General features: G+C 45.8%; 1 protein-coding gene across 1 annotated transcript in view; it reads right to left on the bottom strand.

Annotated features, from left to right (window-relative positions):
- The window catches only part of stab1 (stabilin 1), a gene marked incomplete at its 5' end in the record, with an annotated part of 178735 nt that extends 163552 nt beyond the window's left edge, over nucleotides 1–15183 (bottom strand). The window contains 7 exons of the mRNA XM_038983579.1: nucleotides 6662–6775; nucleotides 7824–7895; nucleotides 8601–8741; nucleotides 11606–11728; nucleotides 13290–13366; nucleotides 13442–13569; nucleotides 15053–15183. Of these exons, the coding sequence (XP_038839507.1) occupies nucleotides 6662–6775; nucleotides 7824–7895; nucleotides 8601–8741; nucleotides 11606–11728; nucleotides 13290–13366; nucleotides 13442–13569; nucleotides 15053–15183 (786 nt within the window). The remainder of the gene's footprint in view (nucleotides 1–6661; nucleotides 6776–7823; nucleotides 7896–8600; nucleotides 8742–11605; nucleotides 11729–13289; nucleotides 13367–13441; nucleotides 13570–15052) is intronic.
- Between the last annotated feature and the right edge of the window lie 514 nt (nucleotides 15184–15697).

Here is a 15697-nt window from a genome sequence, read left to right on the forward strand (position 1 = left end):
GGAATACTGCATGGTCACTGGGAATACTGCATGGTCACTGGGAAAACTGTATGGTCACTGGGAATACTGTATGGTCACTGGGGAAAACGTAGGGTCACTGGGAATACTGTAGGGTCACTGGGAATACCGTAGGGTCACTGGGAATACTGCATGGTCACTGGGAATACTGTATGGTCACTGGGAAAACCATAGGGTCACTGGGAATACTGTTGGGTCACTGGGAATACTGTAGGGTCACTGGGAATACTGTAGGGTCACTGGGAATACTGTAGGATCACTGGGAATACTGTAGAGTCACTGGGAGTACTGTAGAGTCACTGGGAATACTGTAGGGTCACTGGGAATACTGTAGGGTCGCTGAGAATACTATATCGTCACTGGGAGTACTGTAGGGTCACTGGGAATACTGCATGGTCACTGGGAATACTGTAGGGTCACTGGGAATACTGTAGGGTCACTGGGAGTACTGCATGGTCACTGGGAATACTGCATGGTCACTGAGAATACTGTAGGGTCACTGGGAATACTGCATGGTCACTGGGAATACTGTAGGGTCACTGGGAATACTGTAGAGTCACTGGGAATACTGCATGGTCACTGGGAATATTGCATGCTCACTGGCAATACGGCATGGTCACTGGGAATACTGCATGGTCACTGGGAATACTGCATGGTCACTGGGAAAAACGTAGGGTCACTGGGAATACTGTAGGGTCACTGGGAATACCGTAGGGTCACTGGGAATACTGCATGGTCACTGGGAATACTTTTGGGTCACTGGGAATACTGCATGGTCACTGGGAACACTGCATGGTCCCTGGGAATACTGCATGGTCACTGGGAATACTGTAGGGTCACTGGGAATACTGTAGGGTCACTGGGAATACTGTAGGGTCACTGGGAATACTGCATGGTCACTGGAAATACTGCACGGTCACTGGAAATACTGTAGGATCACTGGGACTACTGTATGGTCACTGGGAATACTGCATTGTCACTGGGAATACTGCATGGTCACTGGAAATACTGTAGGATCACTGGGACTACTGTATGGTCACTGGGAGTACTGTAGAGTCACTGGGAATATTGGATGGTCACTGGCAATACGGCATGGTCACTGGGAATACTGCATGGTCACTGGGAATACTGCATGGTCACTGGGAATACTGCATGGTCACTAGGAATACTGCATGGTCACTGGGAAAACTGTATGGTCACTGGGAATACTGCATGGTCACTGGGAAAACTGCATGGTCACTGGGAAAACTGTATGGTCACTGGGAATACTGTATGGTCACGGGGAATACTGTAGGGTCACTGGGAATACCGTAGGGTCACTGGGAATACTGCATGGCCACTGGGAATACTGTAGGGTCACTGGGAATACTGTAGGGTCACTGGGAATACTGTAGGGTCACTGGGAATACTGTAGGGTCACTGGGAATACTGCATGGTCACTTGGAATACTGTAGGGTCACTGGGAAAATGTATGGTCACTGGGAAAACTGTATGGTCACTGGGAATACTGTAGGGTCACTGGGAATACTGCATGGTCACTGGGAATACTGTAGGGTCACTGGGAGTACTGCATGGTCACTGGGAATACTGCATGGTCACTGAGAATACTGTAGGGTCACTGGGAATACTGCATGGTCACTGGGAATACTGTAGGGTCACTGGGAATACTGTAGAGTCACTGGGAATACTGCATGGTCACTGGGAATATTGCATGCTCACTGGCAATACGGCATGGTCACTGGCAATACGGCATGGTCACTGGGAATACTGCATGGTCACTGGGAAAAACGTAGGGTCACTGGGAATACTGTAGGGTCACTGGGAATACCGTAGGGTCACTGGGAATACTGCATGGTCACTGGGAATACTTTTGGGTCACTGGGAATACTGCATGGTCACTGGGAACACTGCATGGTCCCTGGGAATACTGCATGGTCACTGGGAATACTGTAGGGTCACTGGGAATACTGTAGGGTCACTGGGAATACTGTAGGGTCACTGGGAATACTGCATGGTCACTGGAAATACTGCACGGTCACTGGAAATACTGTAGGGTCACTGGGAATACTGCAGGGTCACTGGGAATACTGTAGGGTCACTGGGAAAAATGTATGGTCACTGGGAAAACGGTATGGTCACTGGGAATACTGCATGGTCACTGGGAATACTGTAGGGTCACTGGGAATACTGTAGGGTCACTGGGAATACTGCATGGTCACTGGGAATACTTTTGGGTCACTGGGAATACTGCATGGTCACTGGGAACACTGCATGGTCCCTGGGAATACTGCAGGGTCACTGAGAATACTGTAGGGTCACTGGGAAAAATGTATGGTCACTGGGAAAACGGTATGGTCACTGGGAATACTGCATGGTCACTGGGAATACTGTAGGGTCACTGGGAATACTGTAGGGTCACTGTGAATACTGTAGGGTCACTGGGAATACTGCATGGTCACTGGAAATACTGCATGGTCACTGGAAATACTGTAGGATCACTGGGACTACTGTATGGTCACTGGGAGTACTGTAGAGTCACTGGGAATATTGGATGGTCACTGGCAATACGGCATGGTCACTGGGAATACTGCATGGTCACTGGGAATACTGCATGGTCACTGGGAATACTGCATGGTCACTGGGAATACTGCATGGTCACTGGGAATACTGTATGGTCACTGGGAATACTGTAGGGTCACTGGGAATACTGCATGGTCACTGGGAATACTGTAGGTTCACTGGGAATACTGCATGGTCACTGGGAATACTGCATGGTCACTAGGAATACTGCATGGTCACTGGGAAAACTGTATGGTCACTGGGAATACTGCATGGTCACTGGGAAAACTGCATGGTCACTGGGAATACTGTATGGTCACTGGGAATATTGTATGGTCACGGGGAATACTGTAGGGTCACTGGGAATACCGTAGGGTCACTGGGAATACTGCATGGCCACTGGGAATACTGTAGGGTCACTGGGAATACTGTAGGGTCACTGGGAATACTGTAGGGTCACTGGGAATACTGTAGGGTCACTGGGAATACTGTAGGGTCACTGGGAATACTGTAGGGTCACTGGGAATACTGTAGAGTCACTGGGAATACTGTAGGATCACTGGGAATACTGTATGGTCACTGGGAGTACGTTAGAGTCACTGGGAGTACTGTAGAGTCACTGGGAATACTGTAGGGTCACTGGGAATACTGTAGGGTCACTGGGAATACTGTAGGGTCACTGGGAATACTGTAGGGTCCCTGGGAATAGTGTATGGTCCCTGGGAGTACTGTAGGGTCACTGGGAATACTGCATGGTCACTGGGAATACTGTAGGGTCACTGGGAATACTGTAGGGTCACTGGGAATACTGCATGGTCACTGAGAATACTGCATGGTCACTGAGAATACTGCATGGTCACTGGGAATACTGCATTGTCACTGGGAATACTGTAGGGTCACTGGGAATACTGCATGGTCACTGGGAATACTGCATGGTCACTGGGAATACTGTAGGGTCACTGGGAATACTGCATGGTCACTGGGAATACTGTAGGGTCACTGGGAATACTGCATTGTCACTGGGAATACTGCATGGTCACTGGGAATACTGTAGGGTCACTGGGAATACTGTAGGGTCACTGGGAATACTGTAGGGTCACTGGGAATACTGTAGGGTGCAGGATTCACTGTTATTCACAATACTGCGATTTCCCTTCACAAATTATTGTGGATTAAAATTTCTGCTTCCCAAATGACACAGTATTACCTTTATATTGTATTACTTTCGAAAATTGTATATATAGTATAATATAGCATCTATAGTAGTAGTATATGATACAGCATCTATAGTAGTAGTATATGATATAGCATCTATAGTAGTAGTATATGATACAGCATCTATAGTAGTAGTATATGATACAGCATCTATAGTAGTAGTAAATGATATAGCATCTATAGTAGTAGTATATGATATAGCATCTATAGTAGTAGTAAATGATATAGCATCTATAGTAGTAGTACATGATACAGCATCTATAGTAGTAGTATATGATACAGCATCTATAGTAGTAGTAAATGATATAGCATCTATAGTAGTAGTATATGATATAGCATCTATAGTAGTAGTAAATGATATAGCATCTATAGTAGTAGTAAATGATACAGCATCTATAGTAGTAGTATATGATATAGCATCTATAGTAGTAGTATATGATACAGCATCTATAGTAGTAGTATATGATACAGCATCTATAGTAGTAGTATATGATACAGCATCTATAGTAGTAGTATATGATATAGCATCTATAGTAGTAGTATATGATACAGCATCTATAGTAGTAGTAAATGATACAGCATCTATAGTAGTAGTAAATGATACAGCATCTATAGTAGTAGTAAATGATACAGCATCTATAGTAGTAGTAAATGATATAGCATCTATAGTAGTAGTATATGATACAGCATCTATAGTAGTAGTAAATGATATAGCATCTATAGTAGTAGTATATGATATAGCATCTATAGTAGTAGTATATGATATAGCATCTATAGTAGTAGTAAATGTTATAGCATCTATAGTAGTAGTAAATGATACAGCATCTATAGTAGTAGTAAATGATATAGCATCTATAGTAGTAGTAAATGATATAGCATCTATAGTAGTAGTATATGATACAGCATCTATAGTAGTAGTATATGATACAGCATCTATAGTAGTAGTATATGATATAGCATCTATAGTAGTGGTAAATGATATAGCATCTATAGTAGTAGTAAATGATATAGCATCTATAGTAGTAGTATATGATATAGCATCTATAGTAGTAGTATATGATATAGCATCTATAGTAGTAGTAAATGATATAGCATCTATAGTAGTAGTAAATGATACAGCATCTATAGTAGTAGTATATGATACAGCATCTATAGTAGTAGTAAATGATATAGCATCTATAGTAGTAGTATATGATATAGCATCTATAGTAGTAGTAAATGATACAGCATCTATAGTAGTAGTATATGATACAGCATCTATATCAAGATGTACAGTGCATTCGGAAAGTATTCAGACCCCTTGACTTTTCCCACATTTTGTTACGTTACAGCCTTATTCTAAAATGGATTAAATTGTGTTTTTCCCCTCAATCTACACACAATACACAATAATGACAAAGCAAAAACAAGTTTTGACATTTTTGCTAATTTATCAAATAAAATAAACTGAAATATTAGATTTACATAAGTTTTCAGACCCTTTACTCAGTACTTTGTTAAAGCGCCTTTGGCAGAGATTACAGCCTCGAGATGTCTCGAGCCTCAAGCTCTGTCAGGTTGGATGGGGTGCGTCACTGCACAGCTATTTTCAGGTCTCTCCAGCGATGTTTGAGCTTTGGCTGGGCCACTCAAAGACATTCAGAGACCTGTCCCGAAGCCACTACTGCGTTGTATTGGCTGTGTGCTTGGGGTCGTTGTCCTGTTGGAAGGTCAACCTTCGCCCCAGATTGAGGTCCTGAGCGCTCTGGAGCAGGTTTTCATCAAGGATCTCTCTGTACTTTGCTCCGTTCATCTTTCCCTCGATCCTGACTAGTCTCCCAGTCCCTGCCGCTGAAAAACATCCTCATAGCATGATGCTGCCACCACCATGCTTCACCGTAGGGATGGTGCCAGGTTTCCTCCAGACGTGACACTTGGCATTTAGGTCAAAGTGTTCAATCTTGGTTTCATCAGACCAGAGAATCTTGTTTCTCATGGTCTGAGAGTCTTTAGGTGCCTTTTGGCAAACTCCAAGAGGTCTGTCATGTGCCTTATACTGAGGAGTGGCTTCAGTCTGGCCACTCTACCATAAAGGCCTGATTGGTGGAGTGCTGCAGAGATGGTTGTCCTTCTGGAAGGTTCTCCCATCTCCACAGAGGAACTCTGGAGCTCTGTCAGAGTGACCATTGGGTTCTTGGTCACCTCCCTGACCTATGACCTTCTCCCCTGATTGCTCAGTTTGGCCGGGGCGGCCAGCTCTAGGAAGTGTCTTGGTGGTTCCAAACTTCTTCCATTTAAGAATGATGGAGGCCACTGTGTTCTTGGGGACCTTCAATTCTGCAGACATTTTTTGGTACAATCGTGGCTTGGTTTTCGCTCTGACATGCACTGTCAACTGTGGGACCTTATATAGATAGACAGGTGTGTGCCTTTCCAAATCATGTCCAATCAATTGAATTTACCACAGGTGGACTCCAATCAAGTTGTGGAAACATCTCAAGGATGATCAATGGAAACAGGATGCACCTGAGCTCAATTTCTCAAAGCAAAGGGTCTGAATACTTACGTAAATAAGGTAATTCTGTTTTCTTTTTAAATACATTTGCAAAAAATTCAAAAAATCCGTTTTCACTTTGTCATTATGGGGTATTGTGATGTCATTATGGGGTATTGTGATGTCATTATGGGGTATTGTGATGTCATTATGGGTTATTGTGTGTAGATTGATGAGGGAAACAATTCTTTAATCCATTTTAGAATAAGGCTGTAACATTACAAAATTTGGAAAAAGGGAAGGGGGCTGAGTAATTTCCGAATGCACTGTACAGCAGTACACGGTAGTACTCACGTGGTACAGCATACATGTATATAGTATAGTATTAGTACTCACGTGGTACAGCATATATATCAGCCTGCCGTCTCTGAACTTGTCCACAGCATCGTTGGTCGGGACGAACACAGTGAGAGGACCAGGACCTCTCAGAGGCAGAGTAGTCCCACAGTTCTGAAAGACAGACAGACAGACAGATGTACAGACAGACAGATGTACAGACAGACAGATGTACAGACAGACAGATGTACAGACAGACAGACAGACAGACAGACAGACAGATATTCAATAATTAGGTCATGCATTATCATTAGTGCTCTCTACAAGGTAAATATCTGTCGGTCTGCCCCTGAGCAAGTCGTCGATTAAGGCAGTCCCCCGCACCTCCCCCGAGTTAAATGCGGTTAAATGCAGAAGACACATTTCAGTTGAATGCATTCAGTTGTACAACTGACTAGGTATCCCCCCTTTCCAACGGACTAGGTATCCCCCCTTTCCAACGGACTAGGTATCCCCCCTTTCCAACGGACTAGGTATCCCCCCTTTCCAACTGACTAGGTATCCCCCCTTTCCAACTGACTAGGTATCCCCCCTTTCCAACGGACTAGGTATCCCCCCTTTCCAACTGACTAGGTATCCCCCCTTTCCAACTGACTAGGTATCCCCCCTTTCCAACGGACTAGGTATCCCCCCTTTCCAACGGACTAGGTATCCCCCCTTTACAACGGACTAGGTATCCCCCCTTTCCAACGGACTAGGTATCCCCCCTTTACAACGGACTAGGTATCCCCCCTTTCCAACGGACTAGGTATCCCCCCTTTCCAACTGACTAGGTATCCCCCCTTTCCAACGGACTAGGTATCCCCCCTTTCCAACGGACTAGGTATCCCCCCTTTCCAACTGACTAGGTATCCCCCCTTTCCAATGGACTAGGTATCCCCCTTTCCCTTTCTCTATAACCTAGCAGCAGAATGCTTTAAGAAGCATTATGCCAGAATGGTCCAATCAGTAGGTGAAGTACATCAGAAGGAATACCACCATGGCCTGTACTCATAGTAGGATGATCTAGGATCAGTTTAACGTTTCAGATCATAATAAAATAAGATTCCATGGGACATGGAGGGACCTGATCCTAGATCAGAACTCCTACTCTGAGACTCTTTGTGGATATGAAACCCTGAAACAAAACATCTTCGTGAAAAACCATTAGAGTTTCACTCACGTCCACCAGCGAGAGGAAACGGTTGTATTTCTCATCCTTTGTCAGGATCTCCCCGATGGTCTTATCAGCAAACTTCAAGTGAGAGAATGATCAGTCAGTATCATCGAAAGAGTTTTATAGAGGGCACATCTTTGTAGCTTTGCCATAATTGGCTCCTGTGTGAAAATAGGCAGCGCATCTGAGGGATATCTCCATTTTAAAGTAGTTAATTTCTTCTTCTTCTCCTACTACTTCTGTGAGTTTATTTGACAGTCTGTAAACAAACTGAAAGGTTGCATACTGCCACCTAGAGTATGGAATGTTTTCTCATGAGCATAATTCATGGGCTGATCCCTCCCGTTGACCTTGATAGAATTACATGATCCTTCCTTACAACCCATACTGTAGGAAGTCCCAGCCAATTGGCTACTTCAAAATGGTGAAAGTCCTCAATTGCACTGTTTTGTGAAAAGTGGGCCCTCTATGCAACTCTATGGTATCATCCCAATCACAAATGGTAGCATAGTATAATGCTTAGGTAGTGTTTCTTCATCCTGGTTCTGGGGACCCAAAGGAGTGCACGTTTTTGTTTTTTGCCCTAGCAACTACACAGCTGATTACACTAATACAAGTCTTTAATGATGAGTTGATTATTTGAATCAGGTGTTAAGTGCTGTGGGCAAAAACTCAAATGTGCCCCCCAGGACCAGGGTTTAAAAACACTATGCGAAGGAAAACCAGCGGTAGAGAGGACCTCTGGGCTGAGGCGTACTACTCATTCTAATTATATGGTAACACCTGCTCATCCTTTGGGCTGTCAGGGATGATATTCCTGGGCATGATTGGCTGGTCGATGATATGGATAACCCCATTGGCTGCTGGGATGTCCTGCTGGATGACTGAGTAGAGAGTCTCAGGAGACTTCACCAATATGAATTGCTGTCAAACAACACAAAACAAATTAGGGGTGGGACCAAACACATTGGGGGTGGGACCACCACATTGGGGGTGGGACCAAATACATTGGGGGTGGGGCCAAACACATTGGGGTGGGGCAAAACACATTGGGGGTGGGGCCAAACACATTGGGGGTGGGACCAAACACATTGGGGGAGGGACCAAACACATTGGGGGTGGGACCAAACACATTGGGGTGGGGCCAAACACATTGGGGGTGGGACCAAACACATTGGGGGTGGGACCAAACACATTGGGGGAGGGACCAAACACATTGGGGGTGGGACCAAACACATTGGGGGTGGGACCAAACACATTGGGGGAGGGACCAAACACACGTAAACGGCATTCTAAATGGCACCCTATTTCCTATATAGTCCTATGAGCCCTATGAGCCCTAAGAGCCCTAAGAGCCCTAAGAGCCCTAAGAGCCCTATGCGCCCTATGAGCCCTAAGAGCCCTAAGAGCCCTAAGAGCCCTAAGAGCCCTATGAGCCCTATGAGCCCTAAGAGCCCTAAGAGCCCTAAGAGCCCTAAGAGCCCTAAGAGCCCTAAGAGCCCTATGAGCCCTATGAGCCCTATGAGCCCTATGAGCCCTATGAGCCCTAAGAGCCCTAAGAGCCCTAAGAGCCCTAAGAGCCCTAAGAGCCCTATGAGCCCTATGAGCCCTATGAGCCCTATGAGCCCTATGAGCCCTATGAGCCCTATGAGCCCTATGAGCCCTATGAGCCCTATGAGCCCTATGAGCCCTATGAGCCCTATGAGCCCTATGAGCCCTATGAGCCCTATGAGCCCTATGAGCCCTATGAGCCCTATGAGCCCTGGTCAAAGTAGTGAACTATAAAGGTAATAGGGTGCCATTTGAGATGCACCCCTAAAGAATGAGGACATTTTTAGTCACAGAGATCTAGTTTATCCTGTAGATGAAAGATTATTGAAACATATGATTTGAAACAAGATATGAAAGATATGATGTGCCTAGAATAACAGATGAATGAGAATATAGTATTTCCTTCACCTTATTGGGCTTGAACCTGAGTTGTAGTCACCTTATCGGGCTTGAACCTGCGTTGTAGTCATCTTATTGGGCTTGAACCTGAGTTGTAGTCACCGTATTGGGCTTGAACCTGAGTTGTAGTCACCGTATTGGGCTTGAACCTGAGTTGTAGTCACCTTATTGGGTTTGAACCTGAGTTGTAGTCATCTTATCGGGCTTGAACCTGAGTTGTAATCACCTTATTGGGCTTGAACCTGAGTTGTAGTCATCTTATCGGGCTTGAACCTGAGTTGTAGTCACCGTATTGGGCTTGAACCTGAGTTGTAGTCACCGTATTGGGCTTGAACCTGAGTTGTAGTCACCTTATTGGGTTTGAACCTGAGTTGTAGTCATCTTATCGGGCTTGAACCTGAGTTGTAATCACCTTATTGGGCTTGAACCTGAGTTGTAGTCATCTTATCGGGCTTGAACCTGAGTTGTAATCACCTTATTGGGCTTGAACCTGAGTTGTAGTCACCTTATCGGGCTTGAACCTGAGTTGTAATCACCTTATCGGGCTTGAACCTGAGTTGTAATCACCTTATCGGGCTTGAACCTGCGTTGTAGTCATCTTATTGGGCTTGAACCTGCGTTGTAGTCACCTTATTGGGTTTGAACCTGCGTTGTAGTCATCTTATTGGGTTTGAACCTGAGTTGTAGTCACCTTATTGGGTTTGAACCTGAGTTGTAGTCACCTTATTGGGTTTGAACCTGAGTTGTAGTCATCTTATCGGGTTTGAACCTGAGTTGTAGTCACCTTATTGGGTTTGAACCTGAGTTGTAGTCATCTTATCGGGCTTGAACCTGAGTTGTAGTCACCTTATTGGGCTTGAACCTGAGTTGTAGTCACCTTATCGGGTTTGAACCTAAGTTGTAGTCACCTTATCGGGCTTGAACCTGAGTTGTAGTCACCTTATTGGGCTTGAACCTGAGTTGTAGTCACCTTATTGGGCTTGAACCTGAGTTGTAGTCACCTTATCGGGCTTGAACCTGAGTTGTAGTCACCGTATTGGGCTTGAACCTGCGTTGTAGTCACCTTATCGGGCTTGAACCTGAGTTGTAATCACCTTATTGGGCTTGATCCTGAGTTGTAGTCATCTTATCGGGCTTGAACCTGAGTTGTAGTCACCTTATTGAGCTTGAACCTGAGTTGTAGTCACCTTATTGGGCTTGAACCTGAGTTGTAGTCACCTTATCGGGCTTGAACCTGAGTTGTAATCACCTTATTGGGCTTGAACCTGAGTTGTAGTCATCTTATCGGGCTTGAACCTGAGTTGTAGTCACTTTATTGAGCTTGAACCTGAGTTGTAGTCACCTTATTGGGCTTGAACCTGAGTTGTAGTCACCTTATTGGGCTTGAACCTGAGTTGTAGTCACCTTATTGAGCTTGAACCTGAGTTGTAGTCACCTTATTGGGCTTGAACCTGAGTTGTAGTCACCTTATCGGGCTTGAACCTGAGTTGTAATCACCTTATTGGGCTTGAACCTGAGTTGTAGTCATCTTATCGGGCTTGAACCTGAGTTGTAGTCACCTTATTGAGCTTGAACCTGAGTTGTAGTCACCTTATTGGGCTTGAACCTGAGTTGTAGTCACCTTATTGGGCTTGAACCTGAGTTGTAGTCACCTTATTGGGCTTGAACCTGAGTTGTAGTCACCTTATTGGGCTTGAACCTGAGTTGTAGTCACCTTATTGGGCTTGAACCTGAGTTGTAGTCACCTTACTGGGCTTGAACCTGAGTTGTAGTCATCTTATCGGGTTTGAACCTGAGTTGTAGTCACCTTATCGGGCTTGAACCTGAGTTGTAGTCACCTTATTGGGTTTGAACCTGAGTTGTAGTCCACTTGCAGTATAGACGTCGGTTCTACCCAGGCTTTTATACAGGTACTGACCCCTCAGCAGGTAACGTTGACACACAGACTCGTCGGTCACGCCCTGAGGAGGATGGACGACAGGACAGGAGTCAGTAACCTGGGCTGCATCTCTAAGGCTGCAACATTCCAGTCATTTTCCCCCCAAAGTTCCCTGGTTTTCCAAAAATCCTGGTTGGAGGATTCACAGTTTTCCGAGTCATTCCCTTTTAAATCCAGCAATCTTCCAACCAGGATTCCTGGAAAGTCGTGGAATTTCATACACATTTATACACACCTAGTACACATTTATACACACCTAGTACACATTTATACACACCTAGTACACATTTATACACACCTAGTACACATTTATACACACCTAGTACACATTTATACATACACACCTAGTACACATTTATACACACCTAGTACACATTTATACACACCTAGTACACATTTATACACACCTAGTACACATTTATACACACCTAGTACACATTTATCTCTTGCTAACACTTTAGCTAAAGAGAGCATAAGCTTGGGATGCAGCTCTGGTCTGTTCAAATCTGAACGTGCTTTATCTGACTGGTTGGCATGAGGCAGAGGAGTGGACTAAAGCAGAGGTGCTGTTGTAGCCCTGGACTAGCTGATTGACCTATTAAAGGGCTTGATGATTAGCTTGTTGAATCAGGTGTGCTAGCTCTGGAACAGTTCTAATACAGGGAACGGCTGGGGGTCCTGGGGAGAGGTTTGATAACCCCTGGACAGGGAACGGCTGGGGGTCCTGGGGAGAGGTTTGATAACCCCTGGACAGGGAACGGCTGGGGGTCCTGGGGAGAGGTTTGATAACCCCTGGACAGGGAACGGCTGGGGGTCCTGGGGAGAGGTTTGATAACCCCTGGACAGGGAACGGCTGGGGGTCCTGAGGAGAGGATTGATAACCCCTGGACAGGGAATGGCTGGGGGTCCTGAGGAGAGGTTTGATAACCCCTGGACAGGGAACGGCTGGGGGTCCTGGGGAGAGGTTTGATATCCCCTGGACAGGGAACGGCTGGGGGTCCTGAGGAGAGGTTTGATAACCCCTGGACAGGGAGCGGCTGGGGGTCCTGGGGAGAGGTTTGATAACCCCTGGACAGGGAACGGCTGGGGGTCCTGAGGAGAGGTTTGATAACCCCTAGACAGGGAACGGCTGGGGGTCCTGGGGAGAGGTTTGATAACCCCTGGACAGAGAACGGCTGGGGGTCCTGAGGAGAGGTTTGATAACCCCTGGACAGGGAACGGCTGGGGGTCCTGAGGAGAGGATTGATAACCCCTGGACAGGGAACGGCTGGGGGTCCTGAGGAGAGGTTTGATAACCCCTGGACAGGGAACGGCTGGGGGTCCTGAGGAGAGGTTTGAAAATCCCTGGACTAAAGCACAGACATATCTGGGATCAGGGTAAGGTTAGTATGATTAGCAACCTCTGGGTTAGGTTGTTAGGGTTAGGTTGTTAGGGTTAGGTTGTCAGGGTTACGTTATAAGGGTTAGGTTGTTAGGGTTAGGTTGTCAGGGTTACGTTATAAGGGTTAGGTTGTTAGGGTTAGGTTGTTAGGGTTAGGTTGTTAGGGTTACGTTATAAGGGTTAGGTTGTTACGTTAACTTACTGCTAGAGGCACAATGCGTAGAGGGATGAACGCGGTGAACGGTCCCTGTTGGCTCATGGTCAGCATACAGCCTCCCACTGAACATAAAGAAAACAGACATTAGTAACCTGCCTTTTAACAACAACAATAACACATACAGGGAGGTTGGGTACCAAATAGCGAGATGGCTCCAGAGAGCTTCCCCTTGTGTGTCCCCTCCCTGTTCAGCTCCACTAGCCGTTCCATCAGGTTGCCATAACAACGGTAGCCATCGCCGATCTTTTGGGAGTCACACAAGCACCTGACCGAGGAGAGAGAGAGAGAGAGAGAGAGAGAGAGAGAGAGAGAGAGAGAGAGAGAGAGAGAGAGAGAGAGAGAGAGAGAGAGAGAGAGAGAGAGAGAGAGAGAGAGAGAGAGAGAGAGAGAGAGAGAGAGAGAGAGAGAGAGAGAGAGGGAGGGAGACAGAGAGAGAGACAGAGAGAGAGACAGATAAGGAGAACATTCAATTCAGAGTTAAAATACAGGGGGGTCCAGCCCTCCTCCCAGGGAGCAACTGGGTGTACAGGATTTACAGGGGGGTCCAGCCCTCCTCCCAGGGAGCAACTGGGTGTACAGGATTTACAGGGGGGTCCAGCCCTTCTCCCAGAGAGCAACTGGGTGTGCAGGATTTACAGGGGGGTCCAGCCCTCCTCCCAGGGAGCAACTGGGTGTGCAGGATTTACAGGGGGGTCCAGCCCTCGCCCCAGAGAGCTACTGGGTGTGCAGGATTTACAGGGGGGTCCAGCCCTTCTCCCAGAGAGCTACTGGGTGTGCAGGATTTACAGGGGGGTCCAGCCCTCCTCCCAGAGAGCTACTGTGTCACGACTTCCACCGAAGTCGTTTCCTCTCCTTGTTCGGGCGGTGTTCGGTGGTCGGCGTCACCGGTCTGCTAGCCATCGTCGATCCACTTTTAATTTTCCATTTGTTTTGTCTTGTTTTCCTACACACCTGGTTTCCATTTCCCTCATTAAGTGTTGTGTATTTAACCCTCTGTTCCCCCCATGTCCTTGTGTGGAATTGTTAGTTTGTAAGTGCTTGTGCACTATGTTACCGGTGCGCGTCGGGTTTTGTACCCATGTAGGTTCTTTTTTGTATTGCCGTTGGTTTTGTAATTAAACTGCTCCGGCTATTACCTATCTCTGTTCTCCTGCGTCTGACTTCACGGCCACCAGTTCCACAACCCTTACATACTGGGTGTGCTCAGGGTTTTGCTCCAGCCCTACTCTAACACACCTTGTTCTACTATTTAGCTGCTCATCAGATCCTTGATTAGCTGAATCAGTTGTGTTAGAGCAGGTCTGGAGCAAAACCCTGCAGATCTAGCAGCCCTCCAGGAGGAGAGTTGGCCAGATCACGCCTGAGTTTAAAGTTGCAAAATTCCAGTAACATTCCCCAAATTCCCATGAGGATTCCCAGATTTCCTTCTCCTTATTCCCTTTCTGATGCCAGGAAACTTCCACCCAGGATTTCTGGGAAACCTGTGATTTTTGGGAAAGTTACCAGAATTCTACTATAACCCTACCTGGGTTACAATATTCTTCTTGTGAGGACAGTGACCAGGTTTATAGGTTTCTTTCTAGGTTTCCTGGGCACTGTGGCTTCTGTCTCTGAATTGCTTGCTCTTTGGGGTTTTAGGCTGGGTATCTGTAAAGCGCTTTGTGACAAATGCAGATGTAAAAAGGGTTTTATAAAGTAACATTTGATTTGATTGGTTGATTAGTTGGTTGATTGATTGGTTGACCCACCTGGGGTATCCGTCCAGGCCGGTCTCACAGCGGACGTTGAGGTGGCAGGTGGTGTCATGACATACATTCTTCAGGGTACAGCCGGAGGACGGGGTAGAGCCCTCCCAACCACGCATACAATCACATCTAGACTGGAAGATCAGATACAGACATTCAGTTACATGATTCCCATTTATTGGAACTTTCACAACGTTCTAGATTCCCTGCACATTCCATCCTTCCGAGAATCTTCCGACCAGGAATCCTGAAAAACTTTTGGATAACGGAATTTTGCAACCAACTAACACACCGAGTTACACTGGAGTTACACTGGAGTTACACCCTATCCTTCTAACTCAACTATACACACAGTTGTGGCTGCTTTGCATGATGCATTGTTGTCTCTACCTTCTTGCCCTTTGTGGTGTTGTCTGTGCCCAATAATGTTTGTACCATGTTTTGTGCTTCTGCCTTGTCAAATCAAATCAAATTGTATTTGTCACATGAGCTGAATACAACAGGTGAAATGCTTACTTACAAGAACTTAACCAACAATGCTTTATTTTATTTTTTTAAATAATTAGTTTTAAGTAAAAAATAAAGATAACAAATAATTAAACAGCATCAGTAAAATAAAAAGCAAGGCTATATACAGGTGGAAACCGG

The sequence above is a fragment of the Salvelinus namaycush genome, unplaced genomic scaffold (genome assembly GCF_016432855.1).
Source record: "Salvelinus namaycush isolate Seneca unplaced genomic scaffold, SaNama_1.0 Scaffold176, whole genome shotgun sequence".
In the NCBI taxonomy this organism is placed as follows: Eukaryota; Metazoa; Chordata; class Actinopteri; order Salmoniformes; family Salmonidae; genus Salvelinus; species Salvelinus namaycush.